The sequence below is a fragment of the Lolium rigidum genome, chromosome 7 (assembly GCF_022539505.1).
Source record: "Lolium rigidum isolate FL_2022 chromosome 7, APGP_CSIRO_Lrig_0.1, whole genome shotgun sequence".
NCBI classification, from domain to species: Eukaryota; Viridiplantae; Streptophyta; class Magnoliopsida; order Poales; family Poaceae; genus Lolium; species Lolium rigidum.
This window is the reverse complement of record NC_061514.1, coordinates 15,197,431-15,214,353: the sequence shown is the minus strand read 5'-3', so window position 1 is coordinate 15,214,353 and position 16,923 is coordinate 15,197,431. Positions and strand designations below refer to the sequence as shown.

At 50.0% G+C, this 16,923-nt stretch overlaps 1 protein-coding gene across 4 annotated transcripts; it reads right to left on the bottom strand.

Annotated features, from left to right (window-relative positions):
- Window positions 1–5,982: 5,982 nt before the first annotated feature.
- LOC124669238 lies at window positions 5,983–9,575 on the bottom strand. 4 transcript variants are annotated; one of them, XR_006992083.1, is made up of 7 exons: window positions 9,055–9,575; window positions 8,744–8,982; window positions 7,889–7,998; window positions 7,520–7,613; window positions 6,825–6,951; window positions 6,597–6,715; window positions 5,983–6,513 (listed from the first exon to the last, which is right to left on the bottom strand). XR_006992083.1 is itself a non-coding variant. In XM_047205895.1 (5 exons), exons 2-5 carry the CDS (start codon window positions 7,555–7,557, stop codon window positions 6,408–6,410), a joined length of 390 nt encoding a protein of 129 aa, XP_047061851.1. In that variant the 5' UTR covers window positions 7,558–7,613; window positions 7,889–8,009; the 3' UTR covers window positions 5,983–6,407. The 4 variants fall into 4 exon arrangements, 1 of the variants encoding a protein (XP_047061851.1); XR_006992084.1 differs by having other exon boundaries at window positions 8,744–8,947; XR_006992082.1 differs by having other exon boundaries at window positions 6,597–6,951; window positions 8,744–9,575.
- Between the last annotated feature and the right edge of the window lie 7,348 nt (window positions 9,576–16,923).

Genomic DNA, 16,923 nt, shown 5'->3' with positions numbered 1-16,923 from the left:
GGTGACCCTGGTTGAGGCAGACGAGGACGAAGGTGCTGCGGGAGATCGAGAGGTAGCAGTGGCTGAATGGACTCGAGCGTCAGGCCCCGTGACCTGCAAATGGGTGAAGCCACAAGGCCCTCCAAAAGGGTTCGACTTCGACGTGACCAAGACGGAGCAGATTTTTGATCTCTTACTCACGGAGAAGCATATAAAGGTACCCGAAGGCCACAAGATCCCCACGGTGCAAGAGCTGAACGGAAAGCCATACTGCAAGTGGCATAACACGTTCACCCACACCACCAACGACTGCAGGGTGTGGCGGCAGCAGATCCAAATGGCGATAGAAAATGGACGGTTGATTTTCAACCAATACGCCATGAAGGTCGACACACACCCCTTCCCCGCCGTAAACATGGTGGAGTATACTTACCATGGAGGGTGCCAGCCGGATTTCTCGTACAATATCAACATGGTAGGACCGGGACACCACTCGGTAAGGACGGAGATGAGGGCAGCTGCTCTCATAGCAAAGATACGAGAGGAAGCCGCTCCACGCGATCGGCTCCGCCAAGACGGCAAGCGCTACGTCACGAGAGGGAGAGGTGAAAAACATAAGGTATCAACGACCTCTCTCTGATCACCTCCTCAACAAGTATGTGAGTCAGTATGACCAGCGCCGGCGATTCAACGACGATGATGAAGAAGATCGTCTAGCTAGGGACGACAGGAGACGTCGTCGGCATGATCGTGATGAGGAGGAGCACGTGCGCCGTGCCAAGGAAAAGTTGGGGGAGCAAGTCGGCGAGGATAGGCACTGGGACTGTCCCTTCTTCAGACACTGCTGGGATTCAGGAATGAGCCGATTGCCCACAATCGGCAACTGCCCAGAATGCAACCAGAAGAGGAAGGAGACAGCCAACGTGTCCGTGTTCAAGCGCCTAGGGCCTCTCCCGCCACAAAGTAAACGCGCCGAGTCCCCTCGGTTGAAAGATCTCGAAGATTCAGAAGACGAGGGAGAAGAAGAAGACAGGTACCACCGGCCAAGGTGGTGCCCTGATGGACTCAGCCGTTCCCAGAAACGCAGGGTTCAGCGATTGCGCGGTCTGGAGGAAGCCGAGAGGTTATACTTGCATACATTGAGGAAGGCAATGCCTGATCTGGCTGCGAAGGTTCAGCGAACCCTGGATGAAGAGGGTCGTCCACGGAAAATGGAGTGGCGCCCCAAGCAAAGGAAAGCCGATGATGAAACATCGGCTGGCACAAACATGGTGCTCGTCCTTCCGATGAAGCTTAGTGCTCCACGTTTGCACGATGCACTAAAGGTGGACGACAGCAAGCGCTCCAACATGATAAAGTCAGAGATTGGGCTGGTTTTATCCACCGGCCTAACCATGTAGCTGGAGCAAATCAATGAGCAAGCGTGGCGAGGCTGATCCTTGTGATCGGCCCCAAAAAGTTTATGAAGGAACATTACAAAACCTTCATCGAATAAGCAACGTGGAGGCCGATCCCAGCAATCGGCCAAAATTATCCTCACCATCCATTCCGCTCGGGTTCAACGCGTAATCCAACAGAGCCGATACCATCAATTCTCTTGACAGAATCGGCTCGGGGGGGCACCCAGGTGGATAAAACACAAGGATATGCAGTAGAAGTGTCTTATTCTTTGCTGATGAGTATTAAAGTATGGGGGCCGATGCATAAATCGGCCGTAAAAAATGTAAAAATTCAAAAAATTCGAAATTTTTTGAGCACAGCCGATGCAGCAGACATCGACTTAAGGATATACAAGCCGATGCATGGCCATCGACTCAAGAGGTGTAACTGTAACTGTCAGAGGATCAATGGAGCAGGAAGTGGACCACGAAGAGCGGCTGTGATGGGAGAACTCCTCAATGGAGTGGTTCAATGGTTCAATGGCTCGAATCCTCTCTTCGAGAACAATGCCAAGAGCAGCCTGGACGTGCAGATCAGGTCAAGGATGGATTGTATTAGATCCGCCAAAGGAAAGGAGCCGATCTGGCCGGCAAGGTGCAGGAAGAACTGAAGAAGCTCGGGGGGCAGCTCACCCTGAAGGTTCCCTGCTCTGGAGAGCCGATTCTGATGGGAATCGGCTGGCTCTGCATGATAGCTCTCTCAGACATGGCCTAGCCCAAGTCCATCTGTCTGAATGGCATGCCCTCGTATCTGTTCGCCTTGATTGAGACTCGGGGGGCAGCTGGCCTGATGGAGGCCCCGTTTTTGAAAGCCGATTGGGTGGCCATCGGCTAGTCCTGCGCAGCGATTTTCGTCAAAGGTGGTGATCTGGCGGAACTCAAGTTCATTATTCGAGAAGATGAAGGGTAATTCATGAAGACTTGATGCGTTAACATCGGCTTATTGAGTTTTGACCAAGATTCCGGTCACCCTGTGGTCGAAGAGAGAAAGGGCGGATTACGAGAGACCGATGCGTTGCCATCGGCTCATTGAGAATCGGTTCAAAAGAAATCGGCAAGACCAAATTGGGGAAATTTCTTCATTAATAAACAGGATTTCTTACAAAGGAAGAACCGATTGCTCAAAGAAGGAAGAACAAAAGAAGGGCCTATTGGCCAATCTACTACGGCTAGGCCTATACTGGTAGATCCTACTCTACGGGCCATCACTGCCCTCGTCGTCGTCCTCGGAACTCTCATCGGCACTGCTGCCGATGGGCTCCTCGTCGCTACTCCCGTAGCCCTCTACGGGAGCTTCATCCCCGTCTTCATCGTCGGCTGCTGTCATCGTCCCACCACATGCGGAGGCGTTTCGCCGGCGGGTAGCCCTCGAGGGAGTCGTCGTCGTCGTCGTCTTCCTCTTCCTCTTCTTCGGAGGTGGGGCAGCCGTCCCGGGGGAACCGGTCGTCCTCGCTTTCGACTCCGAGTTCCCCGTCGGCGAGGAACCGAAGATCTTCATCCCCGCTGGTCAAGGACTTGTCGTCCTCGGACCAAATGGAGGAGGCGTGGCTCTCCTCGTCCCATTCTTCTGGGGCACGGATTTCCGGCTGCGTCTCGCGGGAGGAGTCGGACCCGTAGGAAAGCTCGGAGGAGGAGGAAGAAGACATGGTGGCACGGAGGGTTTTTTGGTGCTAATGCGAGGAGGACGAAGGAGACGCAAGCTGTTTAGAACGGTTAAATAAAGGGGATATGAGAGAGATTCAATGCCACGGCGGTTTCCGAGGAGATGTTGCCCAACGGGAAAGTTTTGCGGCCACGTGGAGAAGTGGAAGGGGCAAGGCATCATGATGAGGATTCTGCGGCGGTTTCGCTCTGCCACGACATGACCCGACGAAAGAAGAGCATAATGATTTTGGAAATGTCATTTCCAAAACCAGGGGGGCATGTGTTATCACCAGAATTTGACCGAGTCAGAGGTGGGCCGCGATCAAGATGGACTTGAAGAATATATAGATGGAAGAAATACGTGAATCGGCCTTACATGCAAAGTTTGGGCTAGTTTGCCCTTGTATCTGTAACATATTAGTTTACGTGTCGGTTAAGAATTAGAGTTTTACCCGTGTACGGTTAGGTGCACACCCACGTTAGAAAGTCCGCTGGACTATAAATATGTATCTAGGGTTTATGGAATAAACAACAACCAACGTTCAACACAAACAAATCTCGGCGCATCGCCAACTCCTTCGTCTCGAGGGTTTCTCCGGTAAGCACCATGCTACCTAGATCGCATCTTGCGATCTAGGCAGCACAAGCCTGCCCGCGTTGTTCATGCGTTGCTCGTGCTGAAGCCTTTTTGATGGCGAGCAACGTAGTTATCTTAGATGTGTTAGGGTTAGCATTGTTCTTCGAATTACATGCTTTCGTTATGCGACCCTTGCACATCTAGCCGCCCTTACACCTATCTTAGGTGTAGGGGCGGCACCCGCTTGATCATAGTTTAGTAGATCTGATCCGTTACGGTTGCTCCTTGTTCATCAAGGATTAGTTTAACATCCGCAATAGTTAGGCCCTACAAAGGGTTGGAGGATCCAGCGGCGTGTAGGGTGACGTTTGCTAGCCCTAGAAAGGATGTTCCGGGGATCAACCTCGTGTTGGTTTTTAGGCCCTGTCTAGGATCGGCTTACGGTCACCGTGCGCGAGCGCGAGGCCCAATCGTGAGTAGGATGATCCGATTATGCGGTGAAAACCCTAAATCGTCGTAGATCTCATTAGCTTTATCTTGATCAAGCAGGACCACCATATATTCGGACACCTTGTTCGAATCAAGGGTGGATCGGCTCTTTGAGCCGATTCACGGATAACCCGAGAGCCGATCGAGGCTCGTATTTAATGTTTACGTGTATGCCATGCAGGAAACTAAGCGAGGCATCATCCACACCTTCCCGACCAGGTATAGGTCAGGTGGCACGCCCTTGCGATAGCATCGGACGTGCGACCAGGAGGCTTTGCGGGCCGTCGCTCTGAGGGACTGGGGCCAGCCGCAGCCCTAGTTGTTCCCGGCTCTACTGTGTTGCCCGTCTCTGCCCGCCAGGGGGTTTCTGACGTCAACAGTACTGGAGAACCCTAGCCATTCGTGCGGTCTCTCCCCCAATCCCCTCTCGTTTGGCCACCGCCTCCCCATCTCCCGCTCCACACCGTCATCGGCGTCCACTCCGATGAGCCGCCGTCGCCTGCGTCCTCTCGCTCTGGATCATCAAGACCAAGGACGAGAGCTAGCCAAGGAAAAGCGGCTCTGGCTCGCATGGCCGAGACCATCTTCGTCGGCTCCGGCAAGGCAGGGCCATGGGGGTCGGGCGCGGTCTTCCTCAGCGGCGCGCTGGTCGTACCTCGCCGCCTCTCTCCTAGCGGCCGACCCCCAATCCGCTCGCGAGATTCCTCGTCCCTCATCCCGGAACGATTTCTCTTCTGCCCCTTTTTTTTCCTGCTCGTTTCTGCTTTCTCGTCCACCTCCACTCGCCTCTGCTCTTGGGATGCGGCTGCCTCTCCCTCCCATGGTCGTTCTCCCGATGTCGCCATGGCTAGCCTAGGGCGCGAGCGCCGCCTCCCTTCATCGCCATGACTGGCCCGGAGCAGCGCCGTCCTTGGGCGCGAGCAGTGCTTCCCATCGTCGCCATGGCTGGCCCGGAGAGCGCCGGTCTTGTCCGCGAGCGCCGCGTGCGGCACGAGCAGGGCGCCAGCCTTGGGCGGGACAAAAGATTCGTGAAAGCGTCCGCCGGTCCTGCTGGTGGCGTAGAAGAGAAAGGGACGGGCCGCTGCCACCACGGAGACGGACGTGCAGAGGTTGATGTGCAGCCAGGCCACCTCGTCGGTACATTCATCCTCACTATCCCAGGCCAAATAAGGTGCTCATGGCTTCTCCTAATCCTCTCCCCCTTATGCTAACATTTTTCTCTCCCCGTACAATCCTTAGTGTTTGAGTCAGCCTCCATGCCGGCCGCCGTTCATTCTTTGCCCCTCCACCAGGACCCATCTTTGTCACGTATGGGGTTTAACCCCTCTCATCTTTGTATGTGCAGCTGCTATTTATTTTGTGCCTGCAAGGTGTTTGATGAAAAGCTAGTGGAACGATTAATCCATGTAATATTCATTCTACTCTGCTATTTATTTTGTGCCTGCCAGGTGTTTGATGAAAAGCTAGTGGAACAATTAATCCATGTAATATTCATTCTACTGAACAGATTTTCTTTTCCTGAAATTTAGCAACAATGGCTTGCATGGTCCGCTATATCACCTCTCCCTTCTATGACTTGCCTGTAATATATTGCCTCTCAGTTTTGTCAATTGGTTGTGCAGGTTATTATTGCTAAATAGATGAGTGACTCATTGGAAAATATATTCGTGTTGTATTATTTGAAACTCAAGCATCAGATAATAATTCTCAGATTTAGATATCTTGCTACAGTCAATTTTGTACAGATTCAACCTTTGTATACAAATAGCTGAGGTACAGACTCTAACGTTCTCTCATTAGTTCATACTAGCAAGGTCTGGCGCGGCGGTGCCGCCGCGCTGAATATGGCTTAGAATAAACGCTACATCATCGAACAGAAACGGTTCATTGCTTGGTGAGGCCGTTGATTTGGTTCGACAATCACACGGATGCTGATGCAGTACCGATTACTCTGCTCATCAGTCACAAGAGCCAATAGCTGTGACAGTGCATCATGGAGGCGAAGAAGCATGATCAAGATACTTGTATGCAGCCTTCCAGCAAATGTTTATGCCTAGGATTTTTGAACGTTCTCGTTGGTTGGAACAGTATGTAGTTTCATAATATTATACAGAGCATCCAGAACAATCAGCTGCATCAAACAGAGTATTGCAAAAACATTGGGAGTATGATTAGGGCAATTATACATAGTTAGGTGATGGATACCTAATACTCCTACTACAATACGTCAAGTACTTATCGTGTAGAACAGATGGTAGGTCCATAATACTATACATAACTCACTGATTGGTAGTACTGTACAAAATTATTGCTTCATCGGTTTCTCTCCTTTGCTTTCGGTTCTTGGCTGATCTGAGTCGTTCTTTTAGGTGAATCTTCGTTTTGCTGCGAAACAAGAATGAAGGTAAAGCCAATTTATTTTCTGACAACTACATTGTGTTTAACTTGTATCTAAATCTGCTGCTTACCGAGGAGTGCCAACATCCTTATTTGCGTGGGAAGAGCTCTTTGTTGACTTGTTTCTTGGTTGGTGCAGTAGCCATGCTTTGGCCTGCCTTATCTTCTTTTCAATTGCAGAGATGATATCCTTGAGTACAGAAAATTGTTGGCTATTCGACGTGTCTTGTGTAGAAACCGTGTGCCGTTCAATTCCTCTATGAAATTAAAGCAATGAATAAACTGTGGTCTTCACTTACCTCTTCTATATCTGATGTTGTCTGATATGGAAATGAGATTTGTAAATGAAGGTGCTGTACATATTCTTGCTTGTCATCTGAATGGCTATGCAGCCCAAGATTCTCCATCCGTTCAGCATATTGGACACTGGAAGGCATTATTGAGTTGTACTATATTCATATAAGCATGAGGTTCTACTGTATTTACCATTGAACTTTAGAAATGCTTGCAAGACTGAGAAATTGAATAAAATGGATAGCAAAAAATAGGCAATCGACTCGCAGAAATTTTTACCACTGTATGAACCTATAGCTATGAAGTAAGGAACAATTTTATTAAAAGAGAAGCAATGCAAAACAGTTTTGCTGCACGAACCTACGAAGTAAGTATATGTTTTTTGCACACAAAATCTTTCATGCTGCTGGTAGTGACACATAAAAGATTAACATACGCAAAGATACATGGACTTTTGAATAAATTAAGCAGGAGATGGAGGGTTGCATGATTATTACTCCATGTAATGTATGTGCAGTAAGCTTGCCCACACTAAGCGCAAAACAGAAACTGATATATATTAAGAACAACTGTTACCAAATAAGAATTATATGTGCTTAACTGAAACTTGTGATGCCATCAATGCTAGCATAACTGAACTGGTTGAAGCAATTAAAGACAATGGAATAGGTAGAAAGTATAGAAGAACATGGAACCTAACCTGAGTATATGATCAAATATTTTTTTTCCATTCTTCATTGACACATTCTGGTTCCCTCGCCTAGGATTCTGTTGGCCTGACACGGAGCACACAGCTGCGCAAGGTGGGTTTAAATGTATTTAAAGTAGTCGATCAGATATTGCAGTAAGCTCACTCAAATGAAAAATGTTCATCCAGAACACCATTACACAGGTCAAACACACTCTAAAAAGTTGGTGAACCAATTCAGCAGTAATTTCCCTGGTAAGTCATATGAACAACTGAATTTCTTACTACTGTGGAGCAAAAAATCTAAATGGGAGGAACATTCAGTTAGGTAATATTGATGCGCTGGTAAATAAAGATTGAATAAAACATGGTGATACTTACAATGATCCAATGATCAAAATAATCAACACCAAGAAGTTCTTAGGTTGTCTTCTCCTTGAGCTATCCACAGCTGATGCCTGGCTCTCTTGAGAAGTAGCACACGTATGGACCTGAAATTCAAATCATGCAAAAAGTGAAGCTCATGTTTCAATGGGTTCCAGTGTACTACAGCAGAACAAAGGCACATGAAATATAACATGCCAAATCATTATGCATTTCTTTGGAGACAGTGATCTGGTTTTTGTGAACATATCAGTTCCTATAAGGGATGATTAAATATTCACGTAGTAGGGGTACACTTCTGGTTAGTTCAACTGCATTTCACACTCCAGTGAGAAATTGGACCAATCCTCTGAAACATCAGTATCAGTGTAGCTCGTAGCTCAGTAAGGATTTAAAAAAAAATCAGGGAACATCAATGATATACATATTGCATAACTGGGTGAACTGAATTTTATTTCATGAACTATTGTTGCTAGAATTGAATTACTCATGAAGACACTAAAACAATGGTCAGCAAAACATTCTAGTAATTTGTGCTTGCTTGTGATACCGTTTTATTTGTTTAAATTCTTATTTTTTCTGGGCTTGAACCGGTTTAGTTCTTTCTTGTCCTGGATTTGGACCAGTTTCCAAATGTACAGTGCCATTAAATTGGTAGTAAAATTACCTTCGCCGAATAGCAATGATTAAGACTTCTCAATTTGATCATACCAATTCAGAATTAACTCTAGGGAGGAGAATCGAGATAGAAAGGGAAGAGAAAATAGAGCAGGGCAAACCAATAATTGGAGTGTCTAATCAAGAACATAATATTCCATCAAGTTTCCAGTAAGACTGAGCTTATATGATCACCTTCTTTTATAAGAACAAATAATTCAGTAGAGGGTGTAGGAACGCCCGGAGCATCCGTTGGCCGCCACCGCCAGGAACCCCTCCATCCACCATGTTCCGTGCCTTGCCGACGGTCATGGGCTTACTGGTCGTCATTGGGGCGTCTGCCGGCTACGCCGTGATCCTGAGCCGACGACGGTGCTGGTCGTTGTCCAACACCAGGGCCTGTCAACACCCGCGTGAAAACCAGAGGAGAAATCCTAACACAAACAACCAAATAACAGAGGAATTAAAGCGCTGGCAAGGTGCGTGAACTAACAAAAATGCAATACCTGATACAGATGAAAGAACGACAGGGACGGCGACAGTGGTGACCACATAGCAGTGTGTCCGGCTCGACCAGATGTTGAGCAAAAAAGAGAAGGCCAGGAGGACGGGAACCGCAAACAAAGCCGCAAACGATGCCGGCGTCGCAGGGCGGGGACCGCATCATCGAATTCCAGCAGCAACCTAATCGAGCTCGGCTGGATGAGGCCACATACCAGGACACCCCCGCCGCTGCACAACCGGCCTCCTCCAAAACCGTCACCATCCTCCACCACGAACAACCGCCACCACCTGAGCTCCACGGCCGCGGCGGCGGCCACCGGTCTGAGTCCCCTCGCTCGAGGGAACACCCGGGGAAAGTCCCGCCGCGGGCGGATCCGCAGGATTTTTTCCCGGCGGCAGGGAACATGAATGGCTGCAGGGGAGGGAAGGAAGTGGGGGAGGAGGGCACGACTCAGACGGATGAGCTCCGGGCATGGAGATCAGGGAGGAGCTCCGGTAGAGGGAGGGGCTAGGTGCCGGGAGGAATCGGGCGAGCGCCGGCAGCGACGGAGAAGTTGACCTTGGCCTTGCTCCCGCGAAGGCGGCGGGCGGCGACCTCGTAGGCCCGGCTGGCATCGTCGGCTGTGTAGAACGTGCGGAGCCAGACGCGGGTGCCATTGTATGGGTTATTGGGTCGCCGATCTCCGCCGCCCACTTGCCCCATGGCCGCTGACGGATGTCGTGGAGTTCGGGAGGATGCTGCCGCGGCGAATTGCTCTTGCCTTACGGCCTCTCTCTATGGCAACTGGCCGGGATTCACAGAGGCGATTTCGAGGAGACCGCGACACTGTGGGGGAAGAGGAAGCAGGCGACGCCGGGACAGAGACGGATTTGGGAGAGAAGAAAGATGGGACAGAAAGGAAACAACACCACCGCTTTGACTGCCACAGTATTCCACATCGCACCACCACTACACGCACAACCAAAGCACCCAAGAAGCCCGCCAACGAAGGCTCGGGAAGCAAAATTTCCCACGTGTCAGCCGTATGTCACTCTAAGCCTCACAATAATTCGTAAATGGTAACGAAACTGCACACAGAGAATACCCAGCAGAAATCAAAACATTGAAAACCCATACGTGTAAGCTCAGCGTTAATTCAAAATAAAACTCAAAATTATGGGAAAAAAGATGTTGGTTGCCCTATAATAATATTATATTAGTAGTTATATTATATGACGCTAGGGGTTAATTTTGGCTATGAATTTTTTGTGCTTTTGATGTGTGCAGATTGCAGTCTTGACAAGCTAGCCGGCTATGTGAACAAAGCCAAAGCAAAACAAAAACTAAGGAAACCTTGTGGTAAATTTCTTCTTGTAGTTATCACTTTTTCTTCAGTTATTTTGTTTCAGGTGCTTTTGTTTAGTTTACCCTCTCAATGGACATTGAAGTTTTGCACAAGTATGCTTAACTGTATTGTTGAGAAAACTATCAGCCTTGGGATGTGTATGCAGCACTATGTTTTTTTTCTGCTTCAGATTTCCATGGGTCTGATGTGTCGATAGCTTATGCAGGGTATACGCACATTGATACTCTTGCAGGGTTGTTTCCTGCTGAAACATGGGATTGTCCATATATTGTTGGTAGCCATGGGTTGTAGTTTTTAATGATTAGTATGGGAATGGGTTATCACAATTAGTGATTTATTCTAAGAAAGGAAAAACTAAACTGTGAAAGAATTTTTCTATCTAATAATACTGGTTTTTGATATTATATGTTTGATAAAGTATGCTGAACAACCGATAAACATTACAGTTTCCTTTTAACTCATAAAAGTGGCCATATAACTGACACTATTAACAGATTTCAGGTTTTAGCTAGAAGTATGGTGTGCTAACAATGCTTGTTGTGCACAGTCCTTATGCAAACAGATATGCATAGATCCGAGATTCAGGGGATCTAGGTTCTCACTCGGTCGATAGGGGTTTTATATATGTGATGGAGATGGTGAAATGGGTTGGCAGTGCTATGAAGCTGGGAAGCTGTTGAAGAAGACCAACACTTTCAGTGACTTAGTTACTTGTGCTGAGCAGTAAAGAAACGTTTTGTATCAACGGGAGAAGTGCAGGTGGCATGTTGATGGGTGTTGTTGTAAATACGCCGCGGCTGCCGCGCCGGACGCCCCGGTCGCTAGGCCGGCTGCACCGGCTGCCGCGCCGTCCCGTCTGACCCGGTCGCTAGGCCGGCTGCACCGCTGCCTCGCCGGCTGCCCCGGTCACCAGGCTGGCTGCACCGGCTGCCGTGCCGGCTGCCGCGGCCTCTTCATCTGCCGTACGGCATGGTCTTTGTCACGCCGCCGGGTCTTCCTCGCCTACTTCATGTACCGCCGCCGCGCTCCCACCCTAGGTCGCCGCTGGGCTTGCCAACCACTTCAGGTCGCGCTGGGCTCGCCGACCACCGCAACACCCATCTAGGCGTCCAGCATGACCACCCCTGGTCACTGCTGGGTTAGCCGCCTTCTACGTCTCCAACCGTCTTGACTTCGTCGCCCGTGCCATCGCCTCGTCCCCGTCTACACCACCTGCTACTCTACTCTGAGAACCGCGGGCAGCGTCGGCATCTCTCCGTCGATATGCGACCGCGACGCTTCCGGAGGCCTCCTCTGCTAGTCCCTCTGACATGGCGACAAGTTCATGATGGTTCCTGCCCCTCGCATGCCCGGTACTGGCAACACCGGAAGTGCCTTCGTCCCCGACACGTTCCCGAGTCTGGCAAACTCGCGCCGGACGTCTCGTCTTCATCGGCTTCGACAACGTCTTCGTCGGCATCGCCTCTACGACTGCCTCGTCCGCGTCACCGACGTCTTCTATGTGTACTCGGTTCTGGCAAAACCGAAGTATGCCTTCGTCCCCGACGTGCGCCTGGTTCTGGCAAAACTAGGGCCGCACCTCGTCCTCGACGGCCCAGACTGCATCGACTTCGGCATCGACCATCTCCACGACTGCCTCGACGCGTCTCCGTCACTCTCCTCGCACACCACCTCACCTGCGGCTACATCGACACCGACACCCGGCCACGACATCGACCACGGCAATCCATCGCGCGGCTCCCTCGACCACGGTTGCAGCACCCACGCTCTCGGCTACCTCGACATCGGCACAAAGGGCTACCACCTCGCCTGAGACTCACCAGATTCCTCTACAGTCCAAGCTAGTGCGCCGCGACACCGTCCACGAGGCAGCTCACTGGTTCTACTTCGGTTTCTCTCCAGTCTGACCGTCCGCGACGTTCCAATTGTTCACGACGCTACCGCTACGACTGCGGGGGGATGTTAGAGTATATGTCGGTTAGGGATAGATTAGGTAGGGGGGTAGATTTTTTTCTTGTCTTCTACTCCAAGTCGGTCTCTTGTACTCCTATATATACTCGTCCATGTGGCTCAATAATACATCTATCATATTCCGCATATCCCCCTCTATCCTTCTACAATTTTTTCTCCAAGAACATTTGAACCCTTGAACATTTTTTGGACCCACTTTCATGTCAGCGAACCTTTTTTCGAACATGTCAATATTTTACAAAATACATAAATATTTGTTTAAAGAAAGTCAAACAGAAGAATCTGACATCACGCAATTCAAAAGGAGCTACCTGTGGTTGGATGGTTAGGAGGGCAGTGGCACCCCCAGCCCACCAGAGTTCAAATCCCAGATTTGACACTTTGGTGTCTCATAAAGGCGGAATATTCTTCAGTGGGAGGCGACGTTCCCCTCGACAGCGAGGCGCCTGTGGTGACTTCGTCAATCTCAAGACCCGCCGGATCAGTTCTTCAACGCAGTCTTTTGGAGGTGCTCATAGGGATAGGATGTACGTGTATGCCTTCATAGGGATGAGTGTGTGCGCGTATGTATGAACGTCTTTGATTGTACTGTGTTTCGCAAAAGGAGCTAGCTGGATCGAGCGAACCAACCAGGTCCCGCGCGTGGAAGTAGCTACCTGAACTTTCTTTACTGCTAGAGAGAGGAAGTAAAGCAGCCGGTGCGCTTCTTCGATTCTACTATTTGAAAACAAGCCTTTCTTTTGGTGGGCCGTTCCGTGGCAGCTACAACCGCGAGCGAGTTGAGGATGGCACTCGCTTGAACCGACAACTACGATACGTATACAAACATACCTAATGTCTAACAATTTTGACCATATGCATGTGTCGTACGAAGATTGCTTAGTATATGTGCATGTATGCTCTGGATTCGAGGCTTCCGTCCGGCTGTGGCCTGGAGTCCTAGTTCGCGGGCCAGCTTCCGAAGCTCTTCCCGACCAAGCACGTCACGCACCACCACTGGCTCGGCAAGGTTGATCCAGTGGACGCGTTCGTGAGGGCGGGCGAATGGGTGTGGGAGCTGCGGCTGGCCATGGTGAACATGGTGTTCTCCGTCGTCGCGGCCGACTAAAACGAAAACGAGAAGAACTTCACCTCTCTCCTAGAGTCCTAGTAGCCGCCGGAGCCTGGAGTCCGTGAAAATCAAGGGAGAGACGACTCCAGGAAGATGTGATGTTAGGTGGGATGGAGCGGCCGGTAGCACGAATAAAGCCTGAGTAAGGGCATCTCCAGGCGACGCGACGCATTTTAATGTCCGCGAGCATTTATTTGCGTTGCGCTGCAGACGCTAAAATGACCGTTTTTGTCCGCGCGTCCGTTTGCGTCTGGGGGCTGCTCCAGTGGGGCGACGCATTTTTTTTCTTGTTTTTTCCTCTTCTCCATTTAAATATATTTCCAAATATTACATATTGAAACATGATTTTACACAAACTAACATATAGTTTGGAACATGGTTTACACAAACTAACACATAGTTTGAACCATGGTTGACACAAATATAATATTTAAAAAAAAAAGAAACCAATTGTGTTGATTTCCGTATGTTCGCTGCCAAGAAAGAACATTCGAGGGCACACCCAATCACCCAAACTGGAAAATCCAGCGGGAGGAGACGGTGCCCTTGTTGGTTCTACCGAGGAAGAACAGACGGAGACCTCCACTATCGGCTTCGTCCGGCCCGTAGCCGGATTCGCCGCAAAGAAAGAACATTCTAAGTTCTAACTATCGGTGTCCGAGCCAAATTCGCCGCTGTGGTAGTGCTCGCGGCAGGCTGTGTGGTCGAACACCTTGACGATCATCTCGCCATCTCCCTCGTAGAGGAAGGTGAGCTGGCAGCCGGGCTCGAGCGCGAGGTCATGGGCGAACTTGTCCCACCCCGTGTGCAGGTACATCTTGCCCTCGCCCGTCGAATAGGACCTCCACGGTCCAGCGGCAGTAGTTGCAGCTGGCCTCCCGTAGATGCAAATGCGCCGGCTCGACGCCATCGATGAACTCGGCGAACTTGTCCGGGAGCCGCTTGATGCCGAGTGGGTCATCGTCGATGCGGAGGAGGAACTCGAAGCAGCAGTCATCCTACGAAGACGAGGAGGGCGCAGGCGACGGCGAGCGTGGGGCCGTAGCTGCTCCACCACGGCGGCCTCTTCCCCAGCCCCGGGGGCGCCCAGGGCCGCGGCCTCGACCGCCTCGCCGGCCACCAGGACCGGCCATGGACTTCCTCGCGGGCCTGGATGCGTCGCAGGAACACCTAGGTGGCGCTACGGTCGAGCTTTGTGGCGGCTAGGGTTTCTTTGGAGGAGTGGATGAGGAAGAAGAACGCGCCCCCCCTTTATATAGGTCGGAGGCATGCGGTGGCCGCGGAACGCGTGGCGTCGCCATTAACGTGGTTGGCGGAGGTGGGCTGCGGCCGCTCGGAAGCCGAGGCATCGCCATTAACGTGGCGCAGGCTGCCGAAGCGACGCAGCGGCGCAGTCGCCGCGTTTGAGAAGATGCATCGACGCAGAGTCGCTGCCAGGCGGGCCCGATGAAACGTCCGCCAGACGCGAGCGGACACTTTCCGAACGTTCGCGGAGACGAATCTGAGGCGCATATTTGGGCCAGGTTTGCGTCTCCGCGGACGGCCCGATCACTTTGCGTCGCCCCGCTGGAGGTGGTGCCAGACGCATTTCAGTCACGGCGGATGAAAACGGTCGCTCAGCGACCGTTTGCGTCGCGCCGCCGGAGATGCCCTAACAAACTCAATATAGCTAGTTTTGCACGGGCATGCATGCACGATGAGAGAGATTTGTTAGCTGCATGCGAGATGGTTAGTTGAGCGGTGGCATCCAAAACACCGCCTCCGTCTTGTTTCAAGTATCTTGCCCATATTGAGGAGTTGCATTTAAGAATCTGCATATTCAAGCATACTTTGTCAATGTCTCATTTTAACTCGTAAGGAGGAAGCAAGCTATCTAAGAAAAAAAAGCTTAGGATGCTGATGATTGAGGTGTGTATCGCTGATGCCTCTCGACATGGCTGTACTCTCTATCTTCCTCTCTAATTCATCATGAATCCACCCTGAAAATTATTAATAACATAAAATAATAAGTATGCACGTGAATACATGAATAAGTTCACTTATCCAAATTAAGAACTATTAATATGATATGCAAATATACAATAAAGATGTCATATGGGATTGCCAAAAAGTTAATTCATCGGGATCTTTTACTGTACAACTGATTTAAGATTCCTTTAAATTATGCATTTACAGTAATGAGTACACATAGGAAATTCGCTACAAATTAATCGGAGGTGATATTTTTTTGACACACAATTAAATTCGGAGGTGATATATATGTCTAATATGTTTCCTTCTCTTCTGCTGAGATTAAAGTTCTATAACATTCGCAAAAGAAAAGTTCTATAAAACTACAGCAAAATCCATGAAAATGAAGCTGTCAACTCCAGGTACTTTTTATGTCGTGAAGAGGCTGATCACAACCCCATGACCCTATCGGCTACCAGAACACTGAATTAACCTGCAGAACCGCATATTGAACAGAAAAATCCACCTGCCCAGTGAAAATTTATGCAAAATTGAGAGCACACTTTCAAAGTAGCTGAAGCCCGGAGCAATCATACCCTCATATCAGCAATTCGGTTCAACTGAATCAGCCTATGCATGCTCAGCCACATCTGCCCGTGCAAAACGAACTGCATGAGAGGCAAAGGCTACAACGCGTGATAGAAAACTACATTAAAATAATATCATGAGCAACGAATAATTGTAAAATTAGATATATATGAGTAACAAACAATCGGTCAGCATCAACAGAGGCAAATCATCAAATAAATACGAAGAAATCACCTAGAAGAGCTTACCCAGCCATTGACGGGATAGTAAGTAGGCACCAGCATCAACTCTGTACAACGAAGTCGATCCCGTCCGCCAGTAGCAATAACCCCGCGCCTTCGTCCTCAAGAATCAAGCCTCGACGCCGTGTAGTGGCCGCACACACTTTAGAGTTTAGACTGATGGTTGTGGGCCCCTTCCTCCACTCCAGGGTGGAGCTTACCTACCTCGTCGTCCTGGGCAGGGGCAGAGGCGGCAGACCAGATCATGCTCTCCAGAGTCGTCCGGACTGGGGAAGAGGCGTGGGGGCCTGTTCGTCTGCTTCGGACATGGCAGAGTAGAAATGTAGAATTGGTCAGGGTATGTGATGGCCAAGCTCAGCAGTCACCAAGCCCCTCGATCTCTCCCTCTCTTGGGATCTCCAGCCGACCGACGCCTCCACTGACTCAAGGCGGTAGCAATTAGGGTTTGCTCGCGTGGCTCCACCTCTTCTTCGACTCCGACGGAGCGGAGAACATCAGGTGAGTGCGGAATGGCAGCACAAGAGTCGGGCAATGGAGCTTTCGAGTAGGGAGTGTGATGGATTTTCCTGTTCCCTTCCGATCGGAATCAGGCGTGAGTAAGTTATTGTTCAGATCAAATAATCGGGCTTCTTTTTCCCCCTCTGCTCCGATTTTTTTGTGGGA